The sequence below is a fragment of the Scyliorhinus canicula genome, chromosome 4 (genome assembly GCF_902713615.1).
Source record: "Scyliorhinus canicula chromosome 4, sScyCan1.1, whole genome shotgun sequence".
In the NCBI taxonomy this organism is placed as follows: Eukaryota; Metazoa; Chordata; class Chondrichthyes; order Carcharhiniformes; family Scyliorhinidae; genus Scyliorhinus; species Scyliorhinus canicula.
This window is the reverse complement of record NC_052149.1, coordinates 83,559,129-83,571,996: the sequence shown is the minus strand read 5'-3', so window position 1 is coordinate 83,571,996 and position 12,868 is coordinate 83,559,129. Positions and strand designations below refer to the sequence as shown.

The 12,868-nt window shown below is 48.0% G+C and overlaps 1 protein-coding gene across 2 annotated transcripts in view; it reads left to right on the top strand.

The window, feature by feature from the left end:
- hmcn1 (hemicentin 1) overlaps positions 1-12,868 on the top strand; it is a 677,622-nt gene that overhangs the window by 235,317 nt on the left and 429,437 nt on the right. For both annotated transcript variants that reach the window (XM_038794621.1, XM_038794624.1), the window contains exon 14: positions 1,810-1,923. In XM_038794621.1, the coding sequence (XP_038650549.1) occupies positions 1,810-1,923 (114 nt within the window). The remainder of the gene's footprint in view (positions 1-1,809; positions 1,924-12,868) is intronic.

Genomic DNA, 12,868 nt, shown 5'->3' with positions numbered 1-12,868 from the left:
CCCAAACCCCCCCACAGGCCCGACACCCTCTCTACCTGACCACTCCTCAGGCCTAACCCAATGCACTCTCTTCCACCCCTCCACCACCTGACATGGCCCACTCGCCACCGGCTGAGATACAACCCCCTCCTCTCCACCGCAGGTTCAACCCCTAACTCCTTACCTGTTCTCTGATTTCCCATCCTGTCCCAACCTCTGATCCCCTCCATTCCCCTGAATCCTATGTACTTACCTCCTCCATTGCCTGTCCATTTCAATGAGACCTTGAACTTGGCTGGTTTACGGCAACGAGTGCCCTAGAAAAGTGTGTTCTTCAATCCAGTGGATCTGGGCTTGGTGCTGGATCATGAGGGCAGCTGCGGGATGCACATTTCACCCAACCCGACTTGGAAGGTCAGGGGAGACGGGCACGGAAAGAAATTCACAACGATAATTGATTACGGCCCAATGTTTCAAGTCCGTTAGACTTCTTCAGAGCTGGCAAGGTAGAAATGGTGATACATTTTCTACTGTTGAAGTGTTAAAGACCAAAGAAGATGCTAATAGGGGCATACAGATAAGGGACGGAATTCTCCCAGCCCGGGGCCGAACCAGAGAATTCTGACAACCGGGCCACGCCGCCCCGATGCCGGCATGCGATGCCACTGGTCGCGGGCTGCTGGGTCGCCGATTCTCAGCCGGGATGGGCCAAGTGGCCACTCTAAAAAGGCAGAGTCCCTCTGGTCGCAGCAGGGGGGGGCTCCGACCCTGGGGGGGTCTCTGATGGGGCTTGGCCCGCGATCAGGGCCCACCGATTGGCGGGCCGGCCTCTCTCTCCCCAGGCCTATTTTCTTCTGCGCCGGCCCCTAAACCCCCACACCATGTTGCGTCAGGGCCGGCACGTTGAGGAAGATCACCGCACGTTCGCGGGTTGGCGCCGGCGCCACTGCGCATGCACAGATCCCATGGCGCAGAGTTCCCGCTGGGATGGGAGGCCGGAACTGCTCCAGCGCTGTGCTGGCCCCCTGTAGGGGCCAGAATCGGTACTCCCAGCGGCCCGTTCCCGACAGCGTTTCCGACGGCGAAGGCACTCTGCCGCCGAATGGGAGAATCCTGCCCAAGATATAAACTGTTAATAACAGATTTCCATTTCAGGGTCTCAATAGATCCAAGGGCGGGCATGTCGCCTAACACCTCCCCGCCCACTCTGTAAAGATTCAGATAGGCCAGAGGCATGCAGGCCAGTAATAGGTAGGCCACCTGTTAGATCTTGCATGCATCTCCCCCCCCCCCCCCCCCCCCCCCCCCCCCCCCCTACCCTTTCAAGCTCCCTGGGAAGGGAACATAAACTCCATCCTTATTTTTCTCTTTCAGATGCTGGAAGGTTTGTTGAGCATTTCTGGCTTCCATTATTCATAGATGTATTAGACGAACAAAATTTGCAACAATTCCATGTTTGGTGCCATGTTTTTAGTTTCGGATTCACGATGTCAAAAAATGTCAGCAAAGTATTCAACCCTATAATGGGGAAAGTTCAATTCTTGACTCGTATTTTTCATTTCAGATTCAAAGTTAGTTTATGTAGTTTTAATTTTAAGATGACTAAATCAATGTGAATACTTGAACTGAGATTCAAATAATCTGGAATGCCAGAAGGCAGTAATGGCAACTGCATTATACAGCGGTCTTATCCTTGTGCGGTTTTATACAAGAGTCCAGATTTACGCAATATAAACTACTTGTTTTGGGTCGAAACAGGCATGATTTTCATTTTATATTCTGATAGATGTTCATGCAGATGTTGTAATATGTAATTTTTTTTCTCCTCAGAGGCTCCAAAGGTCACTGTTGTCCGAAAGGAAATCCTCATTGGTCTCGGTGACACTTCAGTTCTGGAATGCAGAACCACTGGTGTTCCAGAGCCAAAGGTCAAGTGGTTCAAAGGTGAGAGGAACATCTGGATTAGCTGGATTGAAATGTCCAATTGAATTCTGCATTTTGGAGAAACTAGGTGGAAGTGCGGACTTGAGAGTTGTTTGCACTGCTAGTACAAATGTCATTATAAGTCAGGAAACAGCATGTGGTAATTGTTTATTCATCTGTAAATAAGAGCTTTTGGAATTTTGAAGATCTTTGTGTACTTTCAGTTATGTGTACTTTACTCCAGACTTGTTCTTAGTACTTTTGATTTAATTTGATGGACACTTAGGCCACTAAATCAAAGGCCGTGTGCAAAATGAGTCTGTTGGATCATTCCTCGCAATGAAGAACAGTCCTTGCAAGCACAAATGCACGCAATTTGCAGAGCATATTTGAAAGCTTGCTGTTGAGTTGTCTTCACTCCTTAAAATAATCTTGCTCTTCCCATTTCTACTCACTCATCCTGGAGCTGTTTCAACTCACCCACCTTTACCACCACAAATCTATCATCAACTATTTTAGCAGGATACCAACAGGAGTCTTACCTTCAAGTGTATTCAAAGTGGTAGAAATTGCACAATGCTCTTTTCTTCCAATCTTCATTTCCATGTGCTGATTGATCTGCTTGCCCAGTTGGCCCAAATGTGTTCAGTAAAATGGAACTGTTTAATTGAGATGGGCTCCCCTTTGCTCTGTCTAATACCATTGCGTCTGCTCCAGCTATTGCTTTAACCCAATAAATACTGAACTTATTTTGCATTTAAATTGTTTTTCTTGCCACACATGTACAGGCATCAGTGAGTTACAAGGACAAGCACAATATAAACTGCTAATGCATTTCACTGATCCTCTAATTCAGGCATTTTCAAAGTCGGGGTCGCAACCCGTGGGTGGGTCGTGGGCGGGTGTCGGGAGGGTCGCGGAGATCCCGTTCGCGCAAATTCACGCGCAACAGCCACAGCAGCCGGCTTTTAACAATGCCGGCTGCGAGTGGCCTTCAAAATGTCGACCGCGACCATAAAACAAAATGCGGGCACACGGCGCTGTGTGCCTGCTCATCGGTGTGCGTGTGCAGAACCACGTTCCTAACAAGTCTTCTTATAACGAAAGACTTTCATATGCATTGTGGGTGTTTATGCCTTGTAACTGCTTGTTGGGTAGGTTTTTCCTGTAAGGTGGTTGAACTGACAAGGCAAGAAATTTTAATTGATTGTGAGATACAACCTCATCACACTGGAATTTGTCAGGCAGCTGGAGATGGGTGGGAGGCAAGGTGGCCCATATATAGATGTAGGGAGACGGGAAGTATGCACATTTGCGGGGGCGGGATGGTGGAGGCGCCACCAAGCTACCTTGCAAGAGCTCAATTGAGCTGCTTGAGCGACCAATGAAGGGTCTCTTCCTGCCTCTGTCATTGATATGGGGCAGCCCCAGCTCCCGCTGACTGCAAAGCGGGGTCACCCCCTCCCCTATGTCTTCCTGCACTGAGGAGTTCCGGCAAGTGGAGCTCCTCAGTGTAGTAAACGGGATTAAGTGAGGCCTCGGCAGGGCGTCCCTCGCTGAGGCCCTGAATTTCAGCAGAGTACTGATAGAGTGGTCTTTCCCGGCACTGCAAACTCATCCTGGGACTGTTTCAATTTACATTTATGTAGCACCTTTCATGACCTCAGGATGTTCCCAAAGTGTTTTACAACTGAGTAGGTACTTTTGAAGTGTAGTCATTGCTGTAAGGTAGGAAACGCAGCAGTCAATATGTGCACACAGGCTCCCACAGACAATTGCCAAGTCATCTCTTTCAGCCATGTTGGTTGGGGATTAATGTTGAATCGCGAAGGTCGGCCCGCGTGAGTTGCGACGGTCGGCTGGTGTGGGTCCCGAAAGTTGGCCTGTTGGTTAAAAATGGGTCCCCGGAAAAAAAGTTTGAAAAACATTGCTCTAATTACTCAAACAAACTCAAGAATTGCATCATTTGACCTTTTGATGACAAGGTTAACTGTTACATTTCTGCCCAATATCAAAAATATTTGCAATATGAAAATGACCAGGGAGCCCATTACATTAGCCCCCTTTTGATCGCTGTCATGTTTTGGGTTTTTCATTCCAAATTGCAGCAAGAATGATAGGCTGGCATCAAAAACAGGCCTGGATTTCTCAGAGGTATGAGACTAAAGTATATCCAAAATGGCGCTGGGAACCTGGGCCGGGATTCTCCCCTACCCGGTGGGGCACGGGGTCCCAGCATTGTGGAGTGGCGAGAACCACTCCGGCGACGGGCCTCCCCAAAAGTGCGAATTCTCCACACCTTTAGGGGCTAGGCCAGCTCCAGAGTGGTTTCCGCTCCGCCGGCCAGCGCGAACGGCCTTTAGCGCCCCGCCAGCCAGCGGAAGTCCGCGCATGCGCCGGAGCGTCAGCAGCTGCTGATGTCATCCCGGCGCATGCTCTTCCGCCTCCGCCATGGTGGAGACCGTGGCGGAGGCGGAAGAAAAAGAGTGCCCCCACGGCACAGGCCCGCCCGCTGATCATTGGGCCCCGATTGCAGGCCACCGTGGGGGCACCCCCCCGGGGCCAAATCGGCCCATGCCCCCCCCCCCCCCCCCCCCAGGACACCGGCGCCCGCCCGCGCCACCAATCCCGCCGGCACCAGACGTGCTTTGATTCCTGCCGGCGGGAAAGGCTTGTCAGCGGCGGGACTTCTGCCCATCCGGGCCGGAGAAACGCTGCGGGGGGCCCGCCGACCGGCGCGGCACGATTCCCGCCCCCGATGATTCCTGGGGGTTGGAAAATTCCACCCCTGATTCTGGAAGTCGCACCCCCATTTCAGACAGATCCAATTTTTACTGGTAAGGGAAGGGAGTGTAGGAAACCATATGGGAAATCGGAAATCAGCAGGCTCATAGGTTCCGTTTTCACTGGAGGGGAAGATCTTATCCTGCAGTGTGAGAGTTATAATTATTTAGAATAAGCAAAAAATATTGTAAAGGGCAGATACGGTCTGTGGAACTGTCATGCTATCAAGTTATTTAAGTAGTATGTCCTTTACAAATCAGGGGAAGCAGCCTGCCTGTGTTTCTGTATTTTAAAAAATGGTACTTGCAGTTTCAATAGCCGTTTGTTGAAAAATATTAAATGCTACCCTTATAGCAATATGACAGCTTGACGTCTTTCACAACCTATCAGTATCACAGTAGGCGGATGTTAGTTCATAGTTTGATTGACACCTCCAATAGATTATTAAATGATTTGCAGTTCTTGATGTGGGAGTATGAATACAAATGTTATTATAAGGGATTAGTTATTTGAGGGTACTTAAATGTATTGAATGGATTTTCATGAATGACCTTTTCTTATATAGTCTCTAATAGTTATTTAGAACTTTGTCTTATTTTGTTTCAATATGAGGTCTGTCCATAGTGAATATTGCATGAGTTGGCATGGATGGTAAGGACAAGGGGTGATTGATGGGTGAGGGACATGGCTTGGCATGAGTTGAAACTGTTGGCGTTGGGACTATAAGGGACCATAGAGGTGGGTTGGAACTTATGTTGGCATCAGTTGGCACTAAGTTGTTAAAGGGGTTATAAGTGTTGAGTGGGAGTCAGGAGTTGCATGTATGGGCACAGAGATTGGGTGAGTTGTGAAAGCAAGAAGGCCTAATGTTTAACAACAAAGACAAAGTCCCAAAAAGCTGTACACAACAGCTTCTGTGGCCGCCTCTGGTCTACGCCCATAGAATGATGGTCCCAACCCTATCCCATACCAGCTCTCGATGGAATAAATATTTCGCCATTCATGACACTTTCCAGACAAGCTAGGAGATTTCCTGACAGCGCACCCCACTCAAGGGCAAAACTCCAGGCCATTGTATTTTTAGCACCACGATCGTGTAGTCCAATGTAGCCATCATGATGGGACTGGATGTCCAGTTTACAAAGGCTCTTTAGAGGAGTGCAATGCACTACAGGATGCCAGATTAAATTCCTGAACCTTGTGATTTTGTTCCCCCTAAACCTGCCTTCCTCATCAGCTGTCTCTACTTGGTTGCTGGAGGCACTCAAAACCATGCATTCAGGCACATTGCACCACTGCTGTGATTGACAAGGCCCTCAAACATGTTCATCCCATTCTCCTCACTTTTTTCCTCACCCCTTTGCTTCCTCCCAAAACCATGATAGGGATCACTCTGCCCTCAGTTTCCACCCCCTCCTTCCTCCGCATTCAATGAATGAATTTTCACCACCTCCAGCATGATGCCACCACCCAGCATGTCTTGCATCAACCTTTCAGCTTTCCAAAGGGGCAATTCCCTCTGTGACATCCTGGACCATTCTTCAGACGTGCACACCACTTGCTCCCCTCCCTGCAGCACGTGTTCATACTTGTGCAGGAGCTGCAGCACCTGCCCTTTCACCTCCTCTCTCGCCCTCAGCCAGGGCCCAAACGGGGCTTCCAGGCTAAACAGTGATTTTCTTGTAGTTAGAATTTATTGTACTATATCAGCTGCCTAAAATGTTGTCTCCTGTACCATCGGGTGACCAAATACAGAATGAATGATTGCTTTGCTGAACACTTCCACTCAGTCTGCAAGCATGACCCTTAGCTTTTGGTTGTTGCCCATTTGAATTCTCTGCTTCACTTCTTATTGATCTGTTTGTCTCCAGTCTGCACCAATAAAACTAAACATAAGTTTGAAGGACAACATCTCATCCTCCGTTTACAGTCTTGCAGAATCAACATAAATTTGAATAATTTTGGATCATGACCACTGCTCCCATTTTTTAAGCTGTTGGGAATGATTCTGCTGTTCACATTCACACCTCCTCAAGAACCATCATTTGTTTCTCTACTTGTCTCATTACCTGGCTCTCCTTTTGCCGTGCATCATGGCATATTTATCATTTCATCATTCCTTCAACCGATCACTTTTCTTATGTTCGTTCCTGTCTTTCCCACTTTCCCTAGCCTCTGTACTTCCTAAAAACCAGGGGCGAAATTCTCCCCTACCCGGCGGGGCGGGGGGTCCCTGCGCCAACCACTCCAGTGTCGGGCCTCCCCAAAGGTGCGGAATTCTCTGCACGTTTAGGGGCTAGGCCTGCGCTGGAGTGGCTCCCACTCTATTGACTGGCGCCAGTGGCCTTTGGCGCCACGCCGATTGGCGTCGGGGCTGGCCGAAAGGCCTTGGTTGGCGTAAGTCCGCGCATGCGCCGGAGCGTCAGCGGCAGCTGACGTCACCTCTGGCGCATGCGCGGTGGAGGAGGTCTCTTGTGCCTCCACCATGGTGGAGGCCGTGATGGCGGCGGAGGAAAAAGAGTGCCCCCATGGCACAGGCCCGCCCACCGATCGGTGGGCCCGATCACGGGCGAGGCCACCGTGGGGGCACACCCCGGGCTCCGATCGCCCCGCCCGCCCCCCCCCCCCCCCCCCCCCAGGACCCCGGGGCCCGCTCGCGCCACCTGCTCCCGCTGGCACAGAGGTGATTTAAACCACGTCGGTGGGAGAGGCCTGACAGCGGCGGGACTTCGGCCCATTGCGGGCCGGAGAATCGCCGCGGGGGGCCCGATTCCTGTACCCGCTGATTCCCGGGTGGCGGAGAATTCCGGCCATGGCGGCGGGATTTACGCCAGGCCCCGGGCGATTCCCCAATCCTGCAGGGGTCGGAGAATTCCGCCCCAGTTTTGTTTCTAATATTTTCGATTTCTGATGAAATTCATTGACCTGAAACACTAATGTTGTTTCTCTCTCCTCTCTCTCTCTGTCTCTCACTCTCACGATACTGACTAACCATGCTAATCACTTACAGCATTTTCTGTTATTTAATGAAACAGGCTTGTGTGAGAAGCTAATGGTTTCCTATTTTGCATTGTGTGGTTTCTGCCTACCCACAGCCCCCGAAGCGAGAAGTGTCACATGCCCTGGGTGACAGATAAAACAGCTGCTGTTAAAGGGATTAATGGAGATAATAAAAACTGGGCAGTATGGGTAGATTTGTTCCAGTGGTTATATGAAGTGTATATCCATGTAAACCTTTATATGGATAGACTAGAGAAGCAGGGGTTATTCTGCTTATATCAGAGAAGGTTAATAGGCGATTCGGTGGAGATGTTAAAAATCATGGAGTGTTTCGTAGAGTAGTTAAAGGAAAATGGTTTCCAATGGTTGATAATCAGAGAGCACAGATTTATAGTGATTGGCAAAAAATATTAGAAGCGACATGAGGAAAAATGTCTTTATGCAATGAGAGGTGAGGATTTGGAATACATTCTCTGATGGGCTGTTTGTTGCATACAGTAGTCAATTGTAGCCTACAAATAGGAATTGGATGAACACTTAAAAGAAATAAAATGCTGCAGGGATATGGGGGGGGGGGGGGGGGGGGGGTGGCGGTTAAAAAGGGAAATAGAATGAAAGAGCTGGTGCAGACTTCATGGGTAGAATGCCCTCCTCTGCTGAACCATTCTATGATTTCCCCATGAGATGAAATGTGTATCTACCTGCATAAGGGGCTGGTTTAGCTCACTGGGCTAAATCACTGGCTTTTAAAGCAGACCAAGCAGGCCAGCAGCACGGTTCAATTCCCGTACCAGCCTCCCCGGACAGGTGCCGGAATGTGGCGACTAGGGGCTTTTCACAGTAACTTCATTGAAGCCTACTCGTGACAATAAGCGATTTTCATTTTCATTTCATTTTTCAAGTAGTGATAGCATTTTGATGAGAATGGAATAAGTTTGATTCCTCGTGATGAAGTGAAAGACGTCATATTGGGTCTTCAGTGTGGTGGTCAACTACTTGAACCATTCATTAGCTTCATAAACTTAGTTAAACAAAATCAGTAGTAAATGACCATTTTTCACTGACACAAATCCGCATAATATGAAAATAGAATTACTTGTCTAAAGAACTGAGTAAATTGTGGGTTAGATGTTTCACTGTCAGTGGAGGCAGGAACAGGTATGGGTGGGATTTGTAAATTGCGTTCCTGAGGGTCAGCAATGATTCGCCACCTCCAAGATAGTTTGTAATTTTCAAAAGAACTGCTTGTAGGTGAGAACGGGAAACCAAACATGTCGCCAATCAACGGCTCCTTAAGGAGCTTGTGAAGGGGCCTGTCTGAAACAGAAGGACTCTTCAATCTTTTTTCCACACAAAGTCAAACAGTCTTGTACATGTTCTGGTGTTCTTTATGTTGCTAAATTGAGGATGGTTGGCACAGTGTTCACAAAGACCACAAAATAGCTTTAACTTGAAAAAGCTATAACTACTAATTTGGATTCAACACTTACTCCTAGATAATACACAGTTGATACTGAACATATAATCTGCACTCATCTACTACTAATCTCTACATTATAACATTAACTATGATCTGCTCTCACTCACACTATCTTTCCTTCAGTCTGTTCTCGAGCCTTCTCCTCAACCTCTCATCCATAAGGCTTAGCATCAATGTCTTCTATGCTTGTCCATCTAGCTCCCTCTGGTGGTTGAGTTATACATTTCATTAACCCTTGCAGTTCTTACATTTATGATAATACCACGCATGTGTTACTGGTTAGATGAATGGTAGGGTGAAGGAAGTTCATTTTTATCTTTGCTCTTTTTGTGAAATGTGAAGGATCAACTAGTTCCAGGTTCAGCGCTATACCTTTATTTGGCATCCATGTCCACCTTGCACCAACTTTATCCTCCTGGCCATTAAGAAATCCTTCCTTTCTTTGGTAACATTGCAGCAGTCCCCAACATGGCTGCCTTTGCCACTGGACAGGTGGCTCCTGTCTTCTGGAGGCACTGTCGGCCACTAATTAGGCACTAGGCTCCACTCTTGCCCAATCAGGGCATTTATATATTAAAATTGTGTCACTAAAGCATCAGGACCCTGAACTTATCTGGTTGTCAGGTTTCTCACCCAACTTTGAAAATTCAGCCCCATATATATCAATATTGAAAATTGTTTGGTACAACTTCTGAAATGTATTATTTTTTTAAAATTCAAAACTGTTACAGAAACAAAAATACTGCAGATATTGGAAATCTGAAATTGAAACCAAAAATGCTGGAAGAACTCAACAGGTCAGGCAGCATCTGCAGAGGGAAATGGAATTAATGGGGTGGATTCTTCATTGCCCAATGCCCCAATGCTGGTATTGGGATTGCCGATCGGGTGGAGAATGGTGGTGATGGATCTGTACTTTGTTAATATATTTATGTGTCGCCGACTGTGTATTAATCGACAGAACTTGAAACTGAGCTTTTTGGGTGAAGTAAAGTACAGCTTTATTTGTGTTAGTTTTAAAGTCTACTGGTCAAGTCAATTAAATGCGAATACAGAATCTAGAAAGTTGTTTGTCCAACGCAAATACAGATGGTTGAGTTGAATTCAAAATACAATTCAGTTTGTGGTAATTTCTTCAGATCAAAATGCACAATACAAAAATGAAACAAAAGGAAATAGCTGTATGCAAAGCAAAGTAAGAATAGGTTTCAAAGGTTAGGTTAAAGATGAATTCAGAGAGAGAGAGATGATTTTGGAGCAAGCAAAAAAGGTTCTCTGTCGGTCTCATAAAGAAATCATAGGGCGCGATTCTCCGCTCCCCACATGGCGTGGGAGAATCGCGGGAGGGCCCCCCGACAAAATTCACGCCCCCCGCGATTCTCCCCTCGCCGCTCGCCGTTTTTAACGGCGAACGGCGATTCTCCGACCCGAATGGGCCGAGCGGCCTGCCGTTCGCGGCCGTTTCACAACGGCGGCAAACACACCTGGTCGCTGCCGTCGTGAAACGGGAGTGAGAAGCCTGTTTGGGGCTTGTAGGTGGCCTAGAAAGGAAAGAGCACCACGACTGTGCTCGGGAGGGGACAGGCCCGCGATTGGTGCCCACCGATCGTCGGGCCGGCGTCCAAATCGGACGCACTATTTCCCCTCCGCCGCCCCGCAAGATCAAGCCGCCACGTCTTACGGGGCAGCTGAGGGGAAAGACGGCCACCGCGCATGCGCGGGTTCGTGCCATCAGCGTCATGACGTCAGCCGCGCATGCGAGGGATGGAGCCGGCCAACCTGCGCATGCGCGGCTGACGTCATTAGGCATGTCGGCCGCGTCATTCTCGGCGCGATGCCCCTGTGGCCGACGTGGCCATTGGCTACGCTCCTGGCAGGAGAACACAAGGCTCACCCAGTGAGGACACCCAGAGAAGACCATGTTGGGAGAAACAGTACAGGGGCCGCAGAGCCTATCGCTAATGCCGGTTGTGACAGCCCGGTACCAGTAGCTCTGTTGGGACTGGTGGTGAGGCTAGAGGCTCCTCACATCAAAGACCGGGTGCAAGTCACTAATGTGGACAAGGATGCAGTGTGGACTACATCACCTCGAAGGGGCCGGGGGAGCGTACATGTTGAGGGTGGTGCAGCTGTACAACTCAGAATGACCATATAACCTGGGCAGAATATATTTCCATTAGTTAAATGGGAGGTAGTGGAGAATTGGCAGCAGACTAGTCCATCATTGCAGGTCCTCCCTGCGTCAATAGGTTACTGGTTCCTGTCAGTAACTCACCAAAAATACACAACCATTTCATTATCATAACATCACAATTTTTTGTTCTTAAAATTTGTTTGGTTTGCAGAACCGCAATTTGCCACGATTATTAACTCCTACCATTCTTCATAAATTTGAGGATTTTCATTATGATTTATATGCGTTTTTGAAAGAACAAAGATATGTCGGCTAGGTGGATTGGCCATGCTAAATTGCACCTTTGTGTCCAAGTATGTGTAGGTTAGGTTACGGAGCTGCAGGGATAGGGTGCGAGAGTGGATCTAGATGGAGTGTTCTTTCGGAGGGTTGGTGCAGACTCAGTGGGCCGAGAGGCCTTCTTCTGCACTGCACCGGCAGATTGGAAATTAGCAAACGTGACACCACTGTTTAAAAAAGGAGGTAGGCAGAGAGCGGGTAATTATAGGCCTGTGAGCTTAACTTCGGTAGTAGGGAAGATGCTGGAATCTATCATCAAGGAAGAAATAACAAGGCATCTGGATAGAAATTGTCCCATTGGGCAGACGCAGCATGGGTTCATAAAGGGCAGGTCGTGCCTAACTAATTTAGTGGAATTTTTTGAGGACATTACCAGTGCAGTAGATAACGGGGAGCCAATGGATGTGGTATATTTGGATTTCCAGAAAGCCTTTGACAAGGTCCCACACAAAAGATTGCTGCATTAGATAATAAAGATGCATGGCATTAAGGGTAAAGTAGTAGCATGGATAGCGGATTGGTTAATTAATAGAAAGCAAAGAGTGGGGATTAATGGGTGTTGCTCTGGTTGGCAATCAGTAGCTAGTGGTGTCCCTCAGGGATCAGTGTTGGGCCCACAATTGTTCACAATTTACATAAATGATTTGGAATTGGGGACCAAGGGCAATGTGTCCAAGTTTGCAGACAACACTAAGATGAGTGGTAAAGCGAAAAGTGCAGAGGATACTGGAAGTCTGCAGAGGGATTTGGATAGGTTAAGTGAATGGGCTAGGGTCTGGCAGATGGAATACAATGTTGACAAATGTGAGGTTATCCATTTTGGTAGGAATAACAGCAAACGGGATTATTATTTAAATGATAAAATATTAAAACATGCTGCTGTGCAGAGAGACCTGGGTGTGCTAGTGCATGAGTCGCAAAAAGTTGGTTTACAGGTGCATCAGGTGATTAAGAAGGCAAATGGAATTTTGTCCTTCATTGCTAGAGGGATGGAGTTTAAAACTAGGGAGGTTATGCTGCAATTGTATAAGGTGTTAGTGAGGCCACACCTGGAGTATTGTGTTCAGTTTTGGTCTCCTTACTTGAGAAAGGATGTACTGGCACTGGAGGGTGTGCAGAGGAGATTTACTAGGTTAATCCTAGAGCTGAAGGGGTTGGATTACGAGGAGAGGTTGAGTAGACTGGGACTGTACTTGTTGGAATGTGGAAGGATGAGGGGGGATCTTATG